The 23,138-nt window shown below is 42.4% G+C and overlaps 1 protein-coding gene across 2 annotated transcripts; it reads left to right on the top strand.

The window, feature by feature from the left end:
- Positions 1 to 802: 802 nt before the first annotated feature.
- MAPK14 (mitogen-activated protein kinase 14) lies at positions 803 to 21,465 on the top strand. Of its 2 annotated transcripts, none has more exons than XM_010210959.2 (12): positions 803 to 989; positions 6,151 to 6,280; positions 8,571 to 8,629; positions 8,991 to 9,102; positions 9,618 to 9,647; positions 10,112 to 10,159; positions 10,624 to 10,738; positions 11,502 to 11,573; positions 16,759 to 16,838; positions 19,457 to 19,535; positions 19,866 to 20,039; positions 20,489 to 21,465. In XM_010210959.2, the coding sequence occupies exons 1-12, from the start codon at positions 874 to 876 to the stop codon at positions 20,554 to 20,556; spliced, it is 1,083 nt and encodes a 360-aa protein (XP_010209261.2). In that variant the 5' UTR covers positions 803 to 873; the 3' UTR covers positions 20,557 to 21,465. The 2 variants fall into 2 exon arrangements, with proteins under 2 accessions (XP_010209261.2, XP_088395894.1); XM_088539768.1 differs by lacking the exon at positions 16,759 to 16,838 and adding an exon at positions 18,889 to 18,968.
- Positions 21,466 to 23,138: the final 1,673 nt, after the last annotated feature.

The following is a 23,138-nucleotide window of genomic DNA, read 5'->3' on the forward strand; positions in this document are numbered from 1 at the left end:
CTCTGTCAAACTTGCCCTATGGACAACCGAGTGGCAAAAGGGCAGACGGGACTCGTGGACACGTGAAATAAAGGGAAGCACCGGGGAAATCCGGCGGCAGGGAACAGGGAAGCCCCGGACCCGGCCCGGGACGGCGGGAAACCCGCTGCGCCGGCCCCGCCTCCTCCGCGACGTCACCGGCCCCCCGTGCCCCGCCCCCTGCACCAGGCCCCGCCCCACCCGCCGTGCTCTCGCGAGACTTCCCCCGCGCCCCTTCCATATTGGGTCATCTCTGCGGCGGGCTCTGCAGTTCTCGCGAGAGCGGCCGTGCGGAGCCATTGGGCCCCGGCGGCGGCGGCGGGCGCCTCAGAGCAGCCGGGCGGAGCCGGGGGCGGCCGCCGCCACCGTCCCCGTCCCCGTCCCCGTCCCGCCTGCGGCGGGGGCGTCACCTGCCGCGTCCCCGCCGCCCCGCCCCTTAACCCCCTCACGCCTCTCACCTCGCGGCGCTGCAGGGCGGGCTGGGGACGGGGGGACACGCACTGACAGCGCGAGGGCAGCGGGCGGGCGGGCGGGCGGCGGCTCCCAACGCTCGGGCGCGAGGCGCCCCCCGCCGCCGCCCCGGTTACCTCAGCGCGCGAGGCGCGAGCGCGGCGCCGCCGCCAGGGCGGGGGGGGCGGCGGCCAACGGGCGGCGTGAGGGAGGGAGCGAGGGGAGGGCATTGGCGCTGCCCCCGCCTGCAGGGGGAAGGAGGAAGGAAGGAGCCGCCGCCGCTGCTGCTGCTGCTGCTGGAGGTGGCGGCGGGGTTAGGGCTGCCACCGCCGCCGCCGCTGCCGCCGCGGGCCGAGCCTCCCCCTCCCGCCGCGCCGGGCGGGGCGGGCGGGCTGCGGAGCCGACATGTCTCAGGAGCGGCCCAAGTTCTACCGGCAGGAGCTCAACAAGACGGTGTGGGAGGTGCCCGAGCGCTACCAGAACCTCTCCCCGGTCGGATCCGGGGCCTACGGCTCCGTGTGGTGAGTCCGCGGGGCGGGGGGAGGGCGGAATGTGTCGCATTGCACCGCATGGCAGGTGGCACGAAAACATTTTTGCAGGGGAAGATAATCGCGGCCCTGCACCCCCCCGGCGTGATCTGGGACATATTTCCCCGTGCCGCCTTGCAGGCGGGCGTGCAGAGCGACGGGGGCTGGCGAGTCCCTTTGCAGCGCCCGGGCCCTGCAGCAGCCCCTCAGCCTTTTTAATTTTGTTATTGCTCATTTTATCTTTAGGACTAGAAGGCTAGGTTATATTTGAGGCAGTTGCATGCCTTTCGCTTGGATCTGTTGATACAGATGACAGCAAGAGGGCTATGAGGATGTTTTTCTTGCATCCCGGAGTTGTAACAGTAGCTTTCTGGGTGTCAATATTATTTTCGTGGTAGATTAGCACAGGATAACCTCCCTCTCTTGCTGTAGAACTAGAGAATTACTGCAGTGTGTGCTGCCTTGCAGGAGCAGAATCCTGGTGGCAGCTCTGCAGAAATGTGCAGGTCTTGCAAGCAAAAAGAGTTTTTAATGCTTACCTAATGTGAGCAAAATGCATGGCAGGTGACACGTGCAAAATACAGCAAAGCCCCCTTAATTTGTAATTTCTCTGCTAAAGGATGTTGGCTCATTAAGCGTGAATTAACTGGACTGCCTACATCACTTAGAGGAAATAGATTTGAATCCATTTGACAGCCTTTAGCAGTCATATAATGGAATATAAAAGTATTCATTGATTGCTGTGTCCTTTTATTAAAAAATCTTTATTTTTCCAGTTTTTCTTCTCCATCGTTTGTCAACCTGTGATCAGATTTTTTTCATAGAAATCCATAATGGTTATGCATCTGCTTTGCTGCTCTATTTGAGCAGACTTGCATGTTTTTTCATTAGCATAATGTGCAACTCTACAGCATGTATGCCACTTATGTATCATATTATGAATATCGTGAAGAAGAATGCATACTGAAACTATGCTAATAAAGAGATGTTTTGCACATGCTGCAGTTTTACAGAAATAGAGTTGTTTGCTGTTTTTAATATAGCAAGTTTAAGATAACAAAATTGTCAGTTCTATTTAACTAATGTGTGTTCTTAAAATGGACGTTCCCCAATTTAAAGCCTTGCAGTTCATAGAAGACAAAGGCTAAGCCATTCTATCAGCAACGTTAATTGAATGTATTCAGTGATTTAATTATTTATTTTTTTAATAGTAGAAAGATTCAGTTCTGCTGAAGAAGGGCCTTACTGCCCTAGTTGATAAATGCTTTTAACCACTTAGTTTCATAACTCACCAAGTGTAATAGGAAGTTAATTTGCTAAATGCCTTGTCCATTGTATTTTTAAGGTTGACCCTGCACAGTCTAACCCCTTCCTTTTTTCCTTTCCCCCTTCCCACATTGTGTTCTTTTTCCCCCCTCTCCATTGTGCTTTTAATACTTCCAATGTTTGTTTTTATAACCAATAACCGAAGAGTTTGCATCATGAATTTCCTGTTTTGCTGTGTCAAAACTTTAAAAGATTGTGCAACTGCATTCAGGCCAGATGAAACCATTTTTCATTAGAAGCAATTTCAGACGTGTGGCACATGAGTCTTAGTACTATCCATGTTGATGTTTCTCTACTAAAAATTATGTTTCAGAAAAGAAGCAGTTCAGAAAGATGAGTACCATGGAAAGCAAGTCAGGATTAAAGTTAAACTTGCATATAAAAACTTCCTTGATCCTTAATAATGTTAAGCTGCAAATGGTGATGAATAGTGTTTATGATATTTCTAAAATGACATGGTGCATTCTCTGTCCCTTTCGAAAGTTTTCTTTTTCTTCCTCTTCTCTCTCATTTTGCGGGAAAAGGGTATCTAGTTTCCTTTGAAACAAGACCTGTAACAAGGTCTGCAGTAAAACAAATGAGGGTTCCCAAAGCACCAGCCCTGTAAGAAAGGTGGAGGGTTGGGAATTGCAGCATATTGCAGTGGGAAGCGGCTGAATGGAGCTGGGATTGATCCCATGACTCACAGTTTAGCCAGAAAATCTCTTCATTTCTGGATGTGCTAGGGGAAGTCAGAGCAAAAGGCGTTAATTTGGCCTGTTCTGAGCTAAACAGCAGTTGGGTGTTCTGACACTCTGTGCAATCAATTTCTAACATGTTTTGAAGGCAAATTTGATATACTTTGAAGTGTTTTTGACTGACATATTTCTGCAACAGTTGTTGGTGTACTGCATGATATCTATGTGTATTATAACTGTTCTGTAAGTTGCCTTGTAGGGCCTCTGGCTTTATTTATTGGAAATGAATTAAACACTGAGACTTATTTCTCCGTAGAATTTTGAATCTTTTAGCTTTTCCTATTGCTAGACTGTTATGTTATATAACCCTTAAAAGAAACAGGTTAAAAATGATTATAATATAATAATATGATTTCCCTCCTCCCTGCCCAGCTGTGAGTCAAATATCTGAATACCAACACTGACTCTAACTTTCCTGGGTATTTTGAAAATATTGAGATCGTTTCTCTTTTTTTAAGCTAAAGGAAAAATATTGCAAATAGAAGAATTTTAAATATTAGACTGGAGGAAATGAAGGACAACCCTAAGTACCACCTTTGAGATAACAGCTCCTCTGCAAATCTTTTGAACCAACACAAATTTTTAGGCTTAATCCCTTACTGAAGCATGTGAGTGCTGCTGAAGTCTATATGCATTTGGAGGGACTGGTTTTTGCCTTTCCAGGAAGGTGTGATAGGTGGTGGAGAATGGTATGAAGAAAAGCTCTATAGACTGAGTGGGATGTAGACATAGGGATAACATGAGCAGAACACATGCGGGTAGGGAGATGGAAATGAAGACAAATAATTTTAACTTGATGGGAATTAAGTTTAGCTCAGAATTGTCATTTCAGCTTGCTGTGAGTGAGGTGAAAGCACTTTGTGTGCCACAGTGCACTAGTATATAACAAGTCATAAAACAGGGAAGCTCAGATAAATTCTGAGCTTGTGTTGATCTTGCTTCAAATGGGATTTGTAACTGTGGATCGTGCCATTTTTTCCCGATTGGGCTTTTTCATCTCAAATATGATCAGTGTAACACAGCTCTTTAAGTCTGTGATGAATGTGATGAAAGCCATCTCAGTATTTCTTTTATATATATATATATTTCCCCACATCACAGCTGTTGTGTGGCTTTTGCATTCCGTGCTTCTACAAACCGTTAGGCTGTTATCTGTATTGGCAAGAAATTACTCATCATGCCTTCATCTGTAGGGAAATAGTTGTTTAGGCGCCAAATATGACCCAGCTTAAAATTCTTCTGGCTTCAGGACAGCGATGTACACTTCTGGATGTGCCCTGGGTATTTGTTTTATCCAGGTTCAAATTTTAGGAAGGCAAATATGCATGTGGGGTTGCAAAGAAAACGTGCTTCTAAGAGCCAAATGGGGTGACATAATATTAGTCCTTGAAATTATTATCTTCATGCCTAATATAATTTCAATGAGTATTACTTGTGGATATTTGGGCTTTTTTTTTGTTTTGCTTAAATGGTGAAAAGAGAGAACCCTGTGTTTGCCATTATTAGCCAGTGAAGCAGGAAGAATTGAGGATCGTTTATGGATCATTTAAGAAGGCTCAAGTTAGTTAAAAGTGACAAATTTCCGTGAAATGTGCTTTTATAGCGATGAGGTAGGTATTAGTAATTTCTAGGGATTAGTTTCTTGGTTATTCTGATTGTAATTTTACTGTTACAGATTGATGAGTTGATGTGACCCCAAAATGTCATGAAAATGAGGTGGAATCAGTTGTCAGTGGGTTCACAAATAGCTTATGTCCTGTATTTCTGAAATTTCTAAAGAGAATCTTGTGGAAATGGAGAAGGAAATTTGATTATAGACATGGCAGCTGTTAAGGTGGTTAATATGCAGGGGATCCCCTTATTTCCAAGATGAAAAAAATACTAGTATATTATGCTTTTTTTTTTTTTTTTGCATCTGAAATAGTTGAAAGCTGCTGAAGATTCATGACTAATTCACAGCATTCTGGGTTAAACTGTGATGACTAATCTTATTTTTGCACCAAGTCCTAGAAAACACCTTGAGCATTGCTAAAATGTTGCCATACAATTAGGCCTTGAATTAAGTGTATTTTTTTTCTATTGCAAAACAATATTCATGAAGCTTAAAAAATGATATTCAGTGTTTCTTGCCATGTTTGCAGCTTAACAGAGAGACATGTACTAGCAGTGTATGAAAACTTGGTGAGATACTCTGGAATGATTTGTTTGTCCAGACTGAGTGAGGTCTAGAAGGTAACCCACATAAGGAAGAAAATAGTAGGTTTCATGAGTTCTTGGGGAAAGTAGGATGTGATTTCACTTGCTCAGCTATGGCACTTTGGTGCTGCTCTGTTCTAGCTGTATTCTCATCTCTCTTCCATGTGTGCACTGATGTCCCTTATGCAGAAAGCGATATTCCATCATAGCCACACAGTGGGTTTTTCCATTCTCTTGCAAAACATGGGAGAAGGATTATTGCTTGTAGAAATAAGTTTGTATATTGTGGTTTAGTTCTCCTATTTCTCATGAAGCAAGTTGGAAACTGTACAACTTTGGGGTAAGAAGTCTGTTGCAAGTTAGGTCCAATTAGTTTGCTTTAAGAATAAATGGCAACTGTAAATTTATTTGTATGCACAATTTGGGGATTGTTTTATGGCTGTTTTTTTTTCCCCTTCTGTGTTTGGTACTGGACTTACTATTACTGGAGTTGCCTCACACTGTAAACATAAGGTTTTTCCTTTTGCTTAATGTTTATCAAGAACTAGTGCATACTTACTTTTAAGTGGTATTAGGAGTCTGACCTGAATCAGAACGCAGCAGGAAAATGAACAAATGTTGTCTCTAACTTTCTGCTTTCATACTTTCCATGTTCATTGTCATGCTTACAGTGTAGCCTTGATTTCACATCCTCTGCCTCTCCTCCTCCTTCCTTTTTGACAAGCCAGAGCTAGTTTTAGATAAGAATATCAAAAGAGATAAGAAAGAGGAGCAATTAAATTCACAGCTAAATATCTACCTTAGTTCCTTGAGCTCCAGATTCTTGCTAAAACTGTGGGTTTGGAAGTGTTTAAAAGTATCTCTTTTTGCTAATTTGATTTTTTTTTTAATTGTAGTTCTGCCTTTGACACCAAAACGGGGTTGCGTGTAGCTGTGAAGAAGCTGTCCCGACCATTTCAGTCTATCATCCATGCCAAAAGGACCTACCGAGAACTACGGCTGCTTAAGCACATGAAACATGAAAATGTAAGTTGAAGGATGTGCTGTGAAAAGTTGGATTAAAGTTAGACTATCCAGTGAGCATCAGCCTGGATATCCAGCATGGTCATATCTTTAGCTAGTAGGGGGGAGAAAGGGGGAAAAAAAGCCTAATTTCATTACAAGGCCCTCCTTGGAGGGTCTGTTCATCATTCCTGCTTTTGTGGTAGAGGCAGTTGTGTTTTGTGGGTTCTAGTATTGGTATCCCTCAAATCATCTCGGCATTTTTAGTGTGGCTACTATACTTGGAAGATTTGATGTACTATGTAAAACACTCAACAAGAGTCCCTCAGTGCCTGGATACAGGAATACTGTATTTGATACCATTGTTTTGACAGTAGGGGTAGTGTTTGATCCTGCACAATACCCGTTCCCTTGGTAATCTTTTTTTCTGAGCCTTCTCTGATAGCTGGGGTGTTCCCCAAACAGTTGCAGTTCTTAAAAAATGCAGAGCATTAGCCTTTATCTAAGATATTAGGATTAAGTGGCGGAAATTACACTAACTGCTACTATAACAGTTTGACATTCGTTAATATTTTTGTTTTAGTGTAGCATGCAGCCTACATAGCTTTGAGAATAAGGAATAAAAGGGTGTTTAGTTTGTTTGTCAAGCACAGCACTGAGCAGATGTGAAAGGAAACTTGGATTTGGTGCTGTATGAAGTTAATAAACTTCGTGATGCTGAGAGGAGAAAGTATAAGGCTAGTAGTTGGGTTCTGAATCTGGTGACGACCACAGTTCATTTGAATTGGGTCAGTGATGCGCTACAGAATAACCATATTTAAGTGTTTGTGAAGCTTCTTTGATGAAAGATACAGTAATGTAGCAAGATAAAAGTGATAAATGAAAAAGCTGATATCTGGATAGCACAACTTTTTTTTTTTTTCTTTCTCCTTATCATGATAAACTAGGTGGATAATATTCAGTTTTTCTGTAAATAAATTCTGATATGGAAAAGTCCACTGGAGAGAAACTATAAGAGAATTTACTGGATGGATGCAAATTTTAGACTTTGAAGAAAATGTCTGTCTAGAAATTGCTATTGTGATATGCATGGAGAGAGGGGCAGGAAGGTGGTTTCTCTCTTCAGTTTCCTTCCTAAACATTAAATCTGTAATAGACAAAGTAGATCAGATTATACAGAGGTTTTTTATTTCCTATCCCACTTACTTCTTTTTTTCTAGAAACATTTCTAGGCTCCTTAAAACTTTTGTCCTCCATTATCTATTTAAAATAAACAATTTTGGATGATGCCAAAGGAAACCACAGGAATCCAATTATTAATTTCTTATTCACATTGAAGCTGTAGAAATGTGCTTGGGAGCAAAGCGATGTGTATCCGTGTCAAGTGAGATGCTGACTTGAAATGGGAAGAGGGGTTCTTTGGAGGTGGACGAAGAGAAGCTTTCCCTTTATCTCGTGTATTCCTAATGTATAAAATATAATATAAAGCAGTATTTGCTATTAATGGAAGGAAAATAGGTTTTAAAAGCACATCCCACTGAATTAAAACAATTTTAATCCACCAAGTGGATCTTTTTAATGCTGTAAATGACTTAGAAGATACTGGTGGGAAAATAAAATACAATTATTCTTTTCTGAAGCGACACGTTCATACATTTTTACTCTTTTTGGTTAAAACAGGTTCACTGTAAAAAGAATGGTGGAGTAGATGCTCTTAGGGTAGAAGACACAGTGACAGGGAAGTTGTCAGCTGTTCCAGCAAATTGGGTCTTCAGTGCATTGCACTATTTTCCTGACTTGCCTTCTAGTATAGTCATTATTCATTGCTTGTATCCTTGAATTTTTCTATGCACAGTACAAATGAGGGAAAAAAAATACCATCTAGTCAATGGTGTCACAGGGAGCTGAGTAGGAAACAAACTGCTTTCAGTGTATGGTTTTTCTGGAAAACTCTATTTCCTGGACAAATTTAGTAATTTTAAACATTGTAAACCAGCATTAACACCTGCTTTTTGTTGCATTGATTTGTGGTATCTCCTTTTTGATACTTTAAATGTGTAAGAAGACTGCTGTATGTTGTAGCAGTAATATTTTTTGCATAGAAGTGGAACCCTTGTTCCTGATATTGTTTGAATACTATCTCTTTTTTTTTTTCATCAAAATGATTCATGTAGCTGCAAATGAATCTGTAGGCTATGGGAATGAATCTATGAAGATAAATCCAAGGGAATTAATAGTTTCTATTCCATTAAGGATCCTATTTATGTCATACTATACTAGGAACATACAAACTTTCCCACTTTTTCTTTTCTAGGTGATTGGTTTGTTGGATGTGTTCACACCTGCCAAGTCACTAGAAGAATTCAATGATGTGTAGGTAACTTTTCTGAAGACTGGAGCAAAGCATCTTTTGCATCTTCATTTTATCTCCCCAGCTGTTGTAGGGTTATTTGCCACCTTCGTTTTTATCTGCTGTTTTTCTCAAACAGTTGTGAAATCTAACCCAAAAGATTTAAACTCTTGGGCTCCTCAAGCTTGTTCAGTTGTGTTTTGCTCACCGATGCTGTAGTAATCAGGGAACTAATGTGCCATGTTATTTAATGTATCACAAGCTGTATTTCATTCTGTTTGTGCTTTGGGACAGCCGACAGCTGTTGGAGGATGATAAGCAGGATTCATCCTAATCCTGTTGGAGAGACTGCTTCACAGCCTGGGTGTTTTCTTTCATTTGTAGGTACTTGGTAACGCACCTTATGGGAGCAGATTTGAACAACATTGTGAAATGCCAGAAACTCACAGATGACCACGTGCAGTTCCTCATATATCAGATTCTTCGGGGACTGAAGGTACTGTCATCGTGAACATTGGTAGCTAATTGGTGGCAGGTTGTAATCCCTGATTCATATCCGGAGATTCATATGACCAATGAAGCTCCACATGGAGTTTCTATTAATTTTCCTAGCATATCATAGGATAATCTTTTCTTATTGCTCTTTCTCTTTGTACCTCATTTACACTCTGTGTCAGTAAACATCTGTACAAGTTAAGAAGATAATCCTATATGTTTCTAGGGGCAGAGGCTGGAAAGTTATGAATTATGCTGTCCTTTAATCAACTCTGTGCATCTTCCATTCCTTCAGCCTCTTCTTCTGTCATCCCGCTTTTGGTGCCAGGGTGTTTGTAAGGAGAGGCTGAAACATCTAGATACTTGAAAGCCACAGGCACCTGCTCTATTTGGTTCCCTCTGCAAACAAGCTATACTATTTGATTTGTGTGGGATGGGGCAGGGCTGCATTGCGTGGTGACGAAACGAGCAGCAGCTACTCGTGCTCTTTGTAAAATCTGTCGTCTTGCCTTACAGTACATCCATTCGGCTGACATAATACACAGAGTGAGTATTTATCCTAAATTTACTTTTTATTCTGAACCGGTGTGTTCAGGGAGTGTAGCACTGGACCTTACAATGTAGCAACTATAGAATTGAGTAAAAATTTTCTGGAAATTATTGCAGCTAAACAGTCAAGTAGTTACAGATAGGAAGTGGTAGTCAAAATCCTTAGTTTCCGTTCCTGCCTCTCTTGTCTTTCATCTGTCTAAATAGATTTTCTGTTGTGTTTTATGCATCTGCAATAGCAGTGTTACGATAGGCTATTAATGTGTTTTTGCTTATAAATGCCACTTCTGAGAACTGCAGGAGAGAGCTGGCTCCAAGACAAGATTATTTTCCCAAGTACGGAGAGTTGATATTGACAGTCAACTAGAATCTATTTTCTATGTGAATTTATTCTCTTATCTACTTAAGTTTGTGCAGTGATGTATATTCTGCTCTTAATGCTGATGATGTTTAATTTCTAGGATTTAAAACCTAGTAACCTAGCTGTAAATGAAGACTGTGAGCTGAAGGTAATGTATTGATAACGTGGCTGGTTTGACTGGGATTTGAGTGAATGCCTTGTGGATGGTGTTTGAATTAAAGGAACAAAATAATTTCTCATGGAAATACTTTGATGCCCTGAATTAATCATGTCCTTCCAGCTGTAAAGGGCTGTAAGGATGTTTATGCAGATTTTTTTTTCTTTCTATATATGTTTATATGTATTTACCGAATCATCATGAAAGAAAGACTTAGCAGCTTTAGTTCTGATTTAGTTCTTTGTGACTGAGGTGTTCAGATACGGGCCTGATGGTCAGGTCCTGTGCTTTCCTAGGCTAGTGTCGTTTAACAGGTTGTGAAATACAGTTTCATAATCTGCTTTTGCAGTTGCACCACCTCTCCTCCACCCTGTCCAAGAATTGTCTAGTTATTTGCTCTAACCAGTTGGCATTGCTCCACTGCGGTAGTTGGCAAATGTCTTTCTATTCCATAGATCCTGGATTTTGGCTTGGCCCGACACACGGATGATGAGATGACTGGGTATGTGGCTACCAGGTGGTACAGGGCTCCTGAGATCATGCTGAACTGGATGCATTATAACCAGACAGGTAATAGCTTGAACTAGTACCAAGCTTTTCAGTTCCTGAATTTAAAGTCAAAAGAGCTTGTACTGTGAACGTTTTCCTTTGCATTTGATTGAATAAATTGGCAGTTACAGTTACTAAACTTCAGTGAGGGTAGTTAAAAGAAGGAAGGCGTAGAATTAGGTATTTTGTCCACAGTCTAATAGACAAGTTATGAATCACCATGACAGCATTCACACAATTTCTTTAAGCTTGGTCCTTTGAAATAGCAACCAGCAAAATGTCATCAGTACTTCTGGAAATAGTTGCTCTAGTACAAGAGTATCTCCATATGAATCAAAGGAAATAATGTGCTGTGCTAATTTCACATCTGACTACTTTTTCTTCTTTACTCTTTTCCTCTTATATGTGTATGGACTTTTCTGTCATCTGTAATGTAAGAGTTAGTGGTCATTTGATAGTGGTCATTATATAAGACCAAGTTCATTCTTCAGAGCTGCCTTCAACAGGTGGTTGTTTCCTCCGCTTTGTAGATTCCTGCCCAGCCTTTCGGTGTCCAATGTATGTTATATTCAGGAAAGAAAATTTACCTCATCTGCTATTATGTTATTTGGACGAGTCTTAGATGAGGTAATTACTGAACAGCATCAGTTTGCAGCATATCTCAGATTATATTGCAGTAGTCGTGGGGTGTTGAAACAAAGTTATTTGTACCTGTTGAATAGGGTGATTCTGTTAAGCCTTTATTTTTCTGCATTACGTTTTCTTTTTATTTTATTTTGTTCAGTTGATATTTGGTCAGTGGGCTGCATTATGGCTGAGCTGTTGACTGGAAGAACGTTGTTCCCTGGTACAGACCGTATCCTTTAAAAGTAATATATTTTGCCTGAAATGTAAGTTAGAGATCTTAACTTTTAGCATACTTCTCAAGGAAATAGATTCCATTTTTCGTTTGTTTGTTTTTAAATTATTAACAACTTCTTTTACTCACAGTTCAATGAGGTGAGTCTTTGATCTGCTGCACATGAGATCATTGCAGTGTGCAAGGAGGCTGAGCTCTTCCTTTTTGTTGTCTATTAGCATCATTAAAAATATTGCTCCTGTGCTGCTTGTTTCTGGGAATTAATTTCATTTAAGATTATTTAAATAAATTGCTCTTTAAGTTTGTTTAAAAAAAAAACCACACAAGAGTTCTGTCTGCTGTGAATTCTTTCATGCTTCAGGCTTCTAGCAGGTGGGAAGGATCCTTTTTGGGAAGGGATGGCCTCTCTATCCTGGCGTTATGGTGTGAAAGCAGTAGATTTGCAGATTCTTTAGTGCTGCTGATCTTTCAAAATTGTTCAGAAATGTTTAGGTTCCATTTCCATGCGTTAGTCACTTGTGTGCCTTCTTGCACTGTGTGCTTGTACTGATGTGAAAACTCAAGCTTATATAAAATCTTTCCAGCGTTCTTTATGATGCTAAAGTGGACTGGCTAGGACATTCTGGCAAATACACGAGGAACAGTCATTGTGTGTAGAGGTTGGGCATAGGTTCCCCAGGCAATTAGAATGAAGACTTGATGCAGACTTTTATACCGAAAGTTTTAGTTTGTTCAGCTGCATAGTATATAGGGGTAATTCACTTCTGCAAAGATTTTTGTGCCTAAAATTTGGGCTTCATCTATCAGAGGAGATGATATTGGCCCACCTTTTATCAAAATTTTGTTCTAAAGTATTCTTTCAGTCGCAGTTTATTTTAATAACTTTAACTTTCATATTTGTGAAGAACATAAATCCCTTATTTAAAAGAAAAGTGTTGAAATTTTACTACATTACTTTTGGAAAGGATCTAGGTTACAAAACTGTTTAGGAGCTGGGGAAGCGGGAGGGCCTTCACTCCAGTTTTGACACCTTTTTCATCTCTTCTTTTCAATGTGCTTCAGCTTTATCTTTTTTTCCTCTCTTTTTCTGCCTGTCTCCATCTTACAATCTTTCATACGTCATCTCTCCCAATTGGTTGTACTAGCTGTGCTCTGCTGTTCAGTCACCTTTGCTGCATTTTTCTCTTGTCAGGGCCAGATGCAGAACTAACAGGAAAGTGGCTTAGAAGCTGTCGAAAGTTATCAGCTGATTTAGCAGGGATAGTTTGGCTCGAGTGAATTGCTTTTCCCCCCAAGAAAAAGTGAAAAATCAGCAAAGTTTTTAAGTTGTAGACATTACTAGACCCTGGTTAACAGTGATATTTTGGGTTTAAAACCTGATGCTTGTAAATAAAGTAGTTTCGATGGCATTTTCAACATGTAGCAAGTGCTTCGCAGTGGTGGTTAGTGTTATTTTAATGAATTGAGTATCTTCCTTTTACCCCAGCCCCTGCCTTTGGTGAAGGAGCCTTTTGGTGCTCGGGTGGCTGCACTTTGCTTCCATGGGGCGGTTGGGATGGGGAGGGAAGCGCTGCTGGGGGCTGCGTTTGCTGCTTGTGCTGCAGCACATGTCCAAGGATCCCAAAGGCAGCCGGCTCTCAGCTTTCGCTCTGTGGCTGCTGACATCTAAAAGCAGCAAGGAGAAGTAAGAGAATGGTGGGTTCCAACTTCTCCCTGTCTTGAGAAGCTCTTGGAAGCCTTTCTGTAGGCCGCCTTTGTAGGAGTTTTCCAGATTTGGGTCGTGCTGGGGGCTTCCAGGCCCTTGTCCTTCGTGCCTGCAGATTTGCTGAGGCCGAGTCAAGCTGTGCTCCTGCTCCGGTGTCACAGGCGAGTCAAGCTGTGCTCCTGCTCCAGTGTCACAGGCGTTGCTGGCACTGGTGCTGCTGTTGCCCTGCTGAAATCTCAGTTTATGGGTCGTGCTTCCAGTAGCTGCGGCCGCATGTCCCAACCCAGGGCAGCTCGAGGGGATTAGGGCTGCAAACAAGGCAAGGGAGCCACGTGTCCTCCATGTTAACGGAGCTAGAAACTGCCTTCCTCCATCAGCTATGAAAAGCAATGTGCTTGTTACTTTTTCATCTCAAGATACCAGTCTTTTCAACTCTACAGCTTATTTTTTTTCCAAAATGAATGAATAGATAATGTCTTTTCAGCATGCTCGGGACGATCATTCTCTTATCCAGATGGCTCTCTGATTCAAACATTGATTTCTTTCCCCAAGGAAAATTGAGATTTAGTAGTTGTGTGATTCACCAGGGAAATTTAGCAGTTGTGTGATATCATTTCTATTCCATCAGATAGTTCTTTATCCAGCCCAGAGGTGCATGTGTTACTTGTAGCGGGTTTCAGTACAGGCACGCGGTACCCTGGTAAGTACTAAAGCGGTAACTGATGCTGATGATCTTTGGTGTTTGTCATCATTAAGCCCTGATAAAATAATGTCAGATTTAGTTCCAATGTCTGAAGAATCTAATTTGTAGAGATTTGACCATGGCTATCAGTGACCTAAAGCAAGAATTGCAGGTGCCCTTAGAAAAAAAGGGTGGTCTGTATGGGGTCAGTTGTCCAGGATTATTACAGTATTTCTAGGTTATTTTATAAATAAATGTTAAATTAATGTGAATTATTCCTAGCATGATGTGTGTGTGGGGGGGAGCAATATTCAGATGAAAGTTGGGGTTCAAATGTTGTTAAAATCTTTGCGAGGAGGAGGGCTGTGGGAAAGGAACTATTTTTTTTTTGTCAGAGACAAGTTGAGATAATGAAAATCAGTGTCCTTGATGTTTTTAATGTCAAGACTTAGAGACTTTCCTTTGGGTAATGATTATTGTGCTGTCTTATGCCCAGATCAGTTTGTTTGTGTTAAAAATGTGTATTCCTAATTTTCTTACAGCTTTCATAATATGAGTGATTCACACAAATAGGAAAGTTGACTTTAAGCAACAATTCCAGTTGAGTTTAAATAACATAATGTACAAATCAAACTTGCAATGCTTTGAATTTAGCCAATTTTCTGTGTTTTAAGTTGACTGTGTTCTGTTTGAAGTGTGAAGAATATTTGTTACTTTTATGCATTCGGATGGGAATTCCAGTATAACTAACCAGTTTGGAATTACATATTCCTCCCATATACTTGATTCTTGCTTGTGGAGTCTGCGGCAGCCCCTTTCCCACCTTGCTTTGCCCGGATCAGCTCCTGCAGCCCTGCAAGGCCTGCGGCTGATGCCAATGGAATATTGTTTCCTGAATTCGGCAGTCACTGAGACCGCTCGGTCTTTGGGGTACCTGTGGCGATGGCTTCTGAGGCTGGGCTGCTCTGCTTGCTTTGCCATGCTCTTTTTTTACTCCTTTTCTTTTGCTTTGCATTTACTAAACACGTTTCTGTCTTTAATTGCTTGTAGCTCATTTCCCAAGACCACCAGTGGGCTGTAGTCAAATGAGTGCTGTAATTCAGCAGGTTGTAGATGGCAGGCCTAAAACTAGGTGCAACTAGGGGCTGGCTCTGGCTGTACGTGTGGCAGTGCCATTATGCAGTCTGGTTTAATTTTGTTTTTTGAGAAGGAGCTAAAGTGCATTTACACAAAGGTATTCCGAGAGCAAACAATTCCTTGAGAGGAGAGCTGAGGGCAAACTGAGCAACCACGTTGTTGGCAAACCTGATGCACGTGGTTTTTAAATGTCTTGAATTTCAATATTGAAGCTGGGGTATCGCACATGGCTTTGGAGGCCTGTGGGCAGCCCCAAACTTGCACAACTGCTTCATGCACAAGAATAAGTGAAAGGTGCAAAGGCTGTTTTATAATGCACTGAGGAAAGGCCAATTTAAATGAGCTAATTATGGTTTGTACAGGACGCTCTGGTGACTCTTCTGCACCAGGAGATAAACTGATTTCAAGTGTTGATGATTATGAGTTAGACATTTAAGCTAAATCCAACTAGGTATCTAGGATTTAGCCTTGTTTTGAGTGTTTTTAAGTAGATGTTTAACATCAGATGTGAACGAGAGCTTAGCTCAGGTGTTCTTACAGGTGCTGTTTCCCTTTTTTGGTCATTCCTTTTAGATGTAAAATTGTAGACCAAGTTTTATGTTAAAAGATAGCAGTTTTAGCAAAGTGTTTATTACTGCATATACAACTTGCCATTATTCTCAAAACTCTGGCTTTTAAAGAAACACAGATTCTTAAAAAACAATCTTTTGATAGGTCTTTACATAAATACAGTTCTTTCACCACGAGTCAGTTTTTGAAGCAAGCAGAGAACTGTTGCAGTGTTTGAATTAAAAGCTGTTACAACAAGGACTTGTACCTCTATCTTAAAACATCAGCAAGGTGTTAATTCCAGGAGGGGGGGGAAAAAAAAAGTGTATAAGTGGGTTATTTTTACAGAAAGGAGAATATGTAGCTAGTTTGGTGTTAGGAACACGCGTGAATGTTAAGAGTCCAAAATCCCTAATGAGTTTCAAGGGCAGCGTAGAGGAGGGGATTATTCTCGTGATGGTTTTAAACTCGTGTCTCCTCACTCCCTGAGTCCATGTATAACGGTGCTGGGTTTTTTCCCGCACGTCTGTGTGTGTTAGGTGTCCCAAGGCCGGTTCATCCCGCGGGTCGGAGCGAGCACCCTCTGCCGGCAGCGTCGCCCTCGGTCCCCGCAGGCAGCGCGGGCACTGGGGAGGGCCCATGGGCGCCAGAGGTGCTACCACAGAGCCCGAGTGGTGATCAGGGCTGTATTGTTAATAGGGGTTGAATTATCTTAGAGCATGTTCACAAAAGGCCTCTTTTAATATTAGAGCTTGTTCTTTTAGCCCTCTGCTTTCCTCTGTCTGTCACTAACACAGCTTAATGCTGCTAACAGCAGCTGCTCTGGTTGTGGGCTCTGAAAGGGGGCAGCGGTCCACGGCAGTCAAGGATGCAGCCACCCATCCAATGCGTGTGGCATCTCTGGAGCCAAGAGGTTCAGTCCTGGGCATGTAGGCAGAGCTGTCTTGTAAGGGGATACTCAATTTTATTTAAGAGGAATGAATACAGTGTGCTTAACATCGCGCTTTAGGCGAGGTCTCGGTAGACATTATCTTTCAAGGTTAACAGGCTGATGCTTTGCATTTTTATTTTGATTTGTCCCAGCATTTTCCTTTATGGTCCATCATTAGATATTGATCAGTTGAAGCTCATTTTGAGACTCGTTGGAACCCCAGGGCCTGAGCTTTTGAAGAAAATCTCCTCAGAGTCTGTGAGTTTACACTTTGATTGTAATATCTGCCCTTTTGGAACTCCCAGATTTGTGTGTTGCCCTCCCGTAGTCTCTCTGTAGTATGTTGTGGAATTTATTTTCTGTATTTCTGCCTTTTGTCATTCCTCACTCCTAGGTGTCTTTGAGTCCATACACTGAGTGTTATCTGATCTTTATCCCTCTTAACTTTACCTGTGGTATGATTTCTTCCTTCCATATTCTCATTTTACTGCTTTGATTTTTCTTTCAGTTTGTGGGTTTTACTTCATGGTGTATTGGATGATCAGATGCTACTGGGGAAGCATTTTTCACAGCTAAGAGCCTGAGACTTGTCTCAATTATTATTTATCCAGATTGCCAATCCAAAGATCTTCCTGGTGAGGGAAATGTAACAGTACAAAGTGTGTCATCCTCTAAACACACATGGTCCCTTTTTGGCGTTCGGGTATGATTATCTTCTGAAACGCTGCTGCCACTGTGTTTGGTTTTGTGCTGTAAAATCCCAAATGCCTTTAGGTGCTCTTCTGCAGAAGCCTTTTCCAAGGCACACAATGTACAGCCTACCAAATCCATAAGCAATCATGCCATACATTTAAAGGTTGCTGTTGCGTGGGGCCTTTTTATCAAGATAACTGCAAAAAGCTGTCCAGAGAATCCTTTTAAAGGGTGACCCTTCAGCCCTGCCATATTTTCTGTGTTAGTGGATTTACCCTTGGATTATAAACTCCTGTGACGAGTGTTAAACAGCATTTACCTTTGCATAGAAATGAAGTGCATAGAAATTAGACCAAGAGATGCTGTAACAGGACAGCTGAAGAAGTCGGTGCGTAGCGAGCAACGAAGATGCTTAGAGGTGACCATATTTCAAGCTCTCGTTGCTGTTCAGTACCAGATGATCGATGCAGGGGAAAGGGGCGTGAAGATTATTTTCTCCCGCAGCTTATAACATTTCAGCTTTATAACATGTAACAGGGGTGGTAAGTGCAAAACACCGGGGTAGCCAGAACTTGCCAGATGAATTGGTGAGCTTGCTGAACACCATTCCAGCCTAAAAAGCACTGGGATATCTCTTGGAAAAGTGGAGATGAACAAAGCAGGTGGCTTCAGGCAACTGTGAACTGACCTTATGGGACCCTGATGAAGGCGAGTTGGTATTTGAAGCACAGGGGATTAGAGACTCAGGCTTTAAAGTTTAACCAGGTTAAACACAAGATGGGTTTGTACATGTAAGATGAAGTTGGTGTTTTTTTTTTTTTTTTTTTTTTTAAAGTTATGCAATAAAAAGAATTATTCTTGGTCAAGTCCATGTCAAGAGTCTGTTTAAAAAGTACAGTTGAGGTACTGTTTCTGCTTTATTTTTGTTATTTGAGGGCAGCAAATCTGTTAAGTATTCAAGAGGCCTTAGTGTGTCACTGGAAGTTCTGTATTTGTGTTTTTCTCTGCATCACTTCCCTTGCTCTTATTTCCTCTGTTCTGTTCACTGACATCAACTAACTCTGTCTTATGCAATGCCAATGTTTTCTAATTTTGCATTTATAGCCTTCTGTCACCTCGCCCACGTGTCAGAGCACATTCATGGCTGTGTAGAAGGAGGTGTCAGTTGTGAGCTGATTTCACTTTGCACCACAAGGAGCTTAAGATTACTATGCAGTAAGAAAAAACAGATTATTTAACCAGTGCAGAGATAAGATTCCTTGTTGCTCATTTTCCTGGGCTGTCTGTAGCTGCAGCAGCCTAGGAAAACTTCTGAGCAGCTTCAGCCAAAGGCCGACGGCTCCAGCTGTTGGAGATGAGTGATCCCGTTGCAGCGCAGCACTCCCAGGGCAGACAGAAATGCTTCCTGGCTGTCCTGACCCTGTTAGCAGGGGATCGGTAATTCCCCCTTGTTTTAAGTGTTCACTAGTGCAATTGCTAAACTTCTCACAAGTATTTGACCAAAGACCCTGCCTGTTTGGTCTGTGCCTTGTAGTTTGCAGAGGAGATGCTTTGTTTTCTGTTTGAAATGGTATTTTGCACCGTTTTTAACAAAGCCCTTGACCAGGCACTTAAGATATTAACCAGCTTCAGCAGATCATGCGCCTGACGGGGACCCCCCCTGCCTATCTCATTAACAGGATGCCCAGCCACGAGGTGAGACCTGAGCAGACGGGGGGTGGCAGTGCAGGTCCCCACGTGCAGAGTCACTGCTCCTCTAAACAAAGCGCTCGCATGCGGCATGGGGTGGGGATTGCATTAACCACCCGCTACCAAATTGGCATCTGGACAGTTGGTGCTCCCTGTGGGACGCAGCAGGATGGGAGTGCGAGCTGGCGTTGCCCTGTGTGGTGCCAGCTCTGTGGCTTGTCCACAGGCCTGGGGGCTCCGAGTCCATCCGCTCTTGCAGCCCCTCTTAGATCCGTGTGTTTGCATCTCCAGTCTTGCATGAACTTCAAGTAATTGAGCTCTTCCTTCACTATCTCCAGTGGCCTCTGAGGAAAAGATAACATTAGAGGGCTTAGTACACATCAGAAAAGCAGATTAAGATGACAGTCCATGTGCAACCAGTGCATCCTTCAGGAGAACTGAAGTGAGCTCTGTCTCAGTGGCACTGTAGTTCAACAGAGTATTTGTTTCCACAGGCAAGAAACTACATTCAGTCTTTGTCTTATATGCCGAAAATGAACTTTGAAAATGTGTTTATTGGCGCCAATCCCCTAGGTAAGGCCTGCATTTTACATTTTGTGCTCTTCCTGGCATTAAGCCTTGCATGCTGTTGATGAAGTTGAACTTGGCATGCCTTGGGATACCAAGACTTTTCTCAAGCTTCATTTTGACTGCAAAAGTAGTTTGGAAGAGAGATATGTGCCCTTCTGAAAGTGTGCAAAGTACAGGTTATAGGATATGAGAGAAAGAAATTATAGGTGGTGAGGTCCTGAAAAAATACAGATTCCTTATATATATTGGGCTTTTATAAAATTAATTACAATGTGAAATGCCACACAGCTCGCTGGGTAAAATCCTCCCCTTTTCTGCTTGGGGCTGTTGCAGCTGTGGACTTGCTGGAGAAGATGCTGGTGCTGGACACGGACAAACGAATCACCGCGGCCGAGGCTCTGGCTCACGCCTACTTCGCGCAGTACCACGACCCGGACGACGAGCCCGTGGCAGACCCCTACGACCAGTCCTTCGAGAGCAGAGAACTCGAGATCGAGGAATGGAAAAGTGAGTCTGGGGACAGGGGACAGTGTCAGCCTGCTTCTCTGCTGGCACATGCTATAGGTCACAGTTGACTAATCCTTGGGAGTTAGAGGCACAAAAGAAACTGATGAAAATATCATTCCAAAGTCCTTATACAGAGTGAATTTATTTCATGGTGTGTACACAATTAGCATAAGCCATGGTAACGAATTATTATTAGCATTCAACATGTAGATAAGGTAGTTGCTCTTAATACTTACAGTTTCAAACTTACCTGTCCTTATGGCTCTGAAGGTATCTTTTATTGCGTATGTTAATCTGTGAGGTGGTATATTCTTTTTTGTCCTTCTGAATTAAATCATATTTTCCTTGAAATATTGCCAGGAAGAATTTTTAAGATTACTGCACTTTTTCTTTTCCCACACAAGCTATACCTTTAATACAGTGCTAAGTTTTTATTCCTTTCCCACCAGGCTTGACTTACGACGAAGTGATCAGCTTCGTCCCACCGCCGCTCGACCAAGAGGAGATGGAATCCTGAGAAGCCGCTCTCTCCCGTTCGTCCCGTGTCACTGTGAGGGGAAGGCCTTTTCCTAGGGACTCTCCAACTATTCAAGTGCCTGTCACAACAATATTCTCCTTGGTGGAGGGGTTTTGTGTGTGTTGAATTGGGGAGGGTGGGGGGAGGGAAGGAAGTGGACTCTATGTAAACATGCTGCATGCTCTCTTGTATTCTGTGTACAGCCTGGGACGAGCCTCCGAAGACCTTTTCCGACTGCTCTTTGCTCCTTCCAGAGTGACAGTGGGCAGCCAGTTTGCTAGGGCGAGGCAGGCAAGGTGGCACTGAGACTTTGGTCGCGATCGTTGCCGTTTTATCCGTTTGACAATTAAGTCACCTCCCAGTAAGGAAAGATGGGGTTTGGCCTCCGAGTGCTCCGTTTTCTTCAGGACTGAAGGTGAGGTTGAGGTGTGCTCTTGTTCCGTGCCAGGTGGCTGACTGACATCCAGATGTTCCTGGCTTAGTGCACAGCAGAATGTACAGGCCTTCTGATGGCTGTCTTGGAACATGAGCAGGGTTGCATAGAAATTGTAAATATGTTTGTGCCTTAAACTATCGGGGAAGAGGGGAAAGAAGTCTGGAGTGGAATCTGACCCTGCTGTTTTCGGGGAAAAGGCTCCGAGGTAGCCAGGCATGAACACTATGTAATCAGGAAATAACCCTCCAAGTGTCTCTCCCTGGATTGGGGATTCCTGTATTTCTCCCTCTTCCCCTCCTTTCATTCTGAGGCTTCCCAGCACTAGTTCCCAGGAAGGAGGCTGGAGAAGGTTCTTGCTAGCCACATGTTTGTGCATTTTGTTCTTTAAGAGGTGAGGTGTTTTTGCATGTCATAGCTGTATGTGCATGTGGAGCTACTTGGTTCTTGTTTTACTTTTTGGGGATGGCACTGGGGCAGTTAAATCATCAGTGAGCGATTTTTACTGAGTACCTCAGCCAGTGCCATGAAATCATAATATCCTCCCTCTTGTGCTGCAGCTCAGTGTGAATTACCTGCCATTCGGAAGGCCCTGATGGGGAAAGGATAAAATATACAGGATAGAAACATGCACCTTTTTCTTTATTCTGGTCTAGTGGTTTCAGAGAAAGCGAGACTGGGTTGGAAGTCTTTGTGAGATCAAGTATAAAAAAACCTGTCCTTCAAGGAAGCAAAAGAAACAATTGGCATCTTGTGCTGGAATTCAAGTTATTTTCTGAGAAGATTTTCTTTTCTTTTAAAGAAATGTTGGAATCCAAAGCAAAGAAATAAGCAAGCGTAAAACCACAATCCCTTTCACTGTCTAAACCTATAAGTACATATATATACACATATAAATATATATATGTATATAAAAGTAAAAATAGTATCATACTAGGTGTTCTTTTACCTCTTGGACAAGAGCTGCTTGGCTGCTTTTTAGCAGGTTGATCTCTGCCTGAGGAAAGGGGAAAAGGGAGTATGTTTGAATATAATAATGCCTCAAATATTCTGTTTTTTCACAGGACTCTGAGTGAAATGCCCAGAGTTAGAGACTGGCAGGAGGGAGGGCTTTTTCAGCATTTTTTTGTTCTTGTTTTGTGTTAGAATTGTACCTGAGGAGCTCAGGAGCCCAATTTTAGGACTTGGGGAGAAGATTTTTAGATGTTCATCTGTTGCAGGCATCCTGTGTGGACTGTGCACCTGTGAATGTGAGGAGAAAGGCTTTGCAGTATTCTGTATCCTCGTTTCTTATGGGACGGAGACAAACTGTTTTTAGTGTTTTTTGCCCTGTGTTTGAAGAGGCAGCACAAAGGGATGGGCCATGAATAATAAAGCCATTGATTCTTCCTAGGCTGCTTTCCAGTGATCTCTTCAGGTCAGTCGCTCTGCAGATGTTTGGGGTGAGATGGAGAGAGCAGTTATTTCACGCTCTGGGATAGAGCTCTCCCCAGACCAACAAAATCAAGACAGAAAAGCTTCCCTTTCTGCTGGACCAGCAGTCCGGGTATTCAAAGGAAAATGTAGATATTCTCTGTAAACCTACCGCAAGATTATTTTTATCAGCTATTTTATGTGTAGATGCTACAGTGTGATTTCATGCGGAAATATTGCTAAAGATTTTTAAAAATATAGACATTGTGGGTGCGCGTGCGTGTGTGTGTGTGAGTGAGTGGGAATGTTTCATGGGAAGGCCGTACTCCAACGGGAGCCCATGGGCATGCGCTCCCTGCCCGCGCGCCCGACACGAGGGTGCACTTCAGAGATCTGCTCTATTGTTTCTATCCATGAATTTTGCTGTAATTGGTTATGCCAGATAAGATGTCACAATACCACTGGTTTAAAAATAAAACCTATTTTTCAGATTTACTGGGCTGATGGTACTTCAAACCTCTCGTGCTAAACATTTTAGTGGAAAAGTGGGTGGAAAAGGTACTTAGGGGAGCAAGAGGCTTCTCTGAGAGCAATCAGTCATGACTGCCTGCAATGGATGTTAGATTTCTGTCGAGTATCTGTGCCATTTATTCAGAAAAGCAATCAGAGGAATGATGGAATAAAGCAGCGTTCCTGAAACTCTTACGAAAGCCTCAATGTTTGAAGTTCCCAGATA

This window comes from Tinamus guttatus, unplaced genomic scaffold (assembly GCF_059628265.1).
Source record: "Tinamus guttatus ecotype Peru unplaced genomic scaffold, ASM5962826v1 Tinamus_guttatus_pri_ptg000049l, whole genome shotgun sequence".
NCBI classification, from domain to species: domain Eukaryota; kingdom Metazoa; phylum Chordata; class Aves; order Tinamiformes; family Tinamidae; genus Tinamus; species Tinamus guttatus.

Bases quoted from the DNA above. Each gene is read 5' to 3' on its own strand.
- MAPK14 (XM_010210959.2), top strand. From the start codon at position 874: ATGTCTCAGGAGCGGCCCAAGTTCTACCGGCAGGAGCTCAACAAGACG. The intron at 10,739-11,501 runs GTAATAGCTTGA...TATTTTGTTCAG, and splicing joins GATGCATTATAACCAGACAG to TTGATATTTGGTCAGTGGGC. The intron at 20,040-20,488 runs GTGAGTCTGGGG...CTTTCCCACCAG, and splicing joins CGAGATCGAGGAATGGAAAA to GCTTGACTTACGACGAAGTG.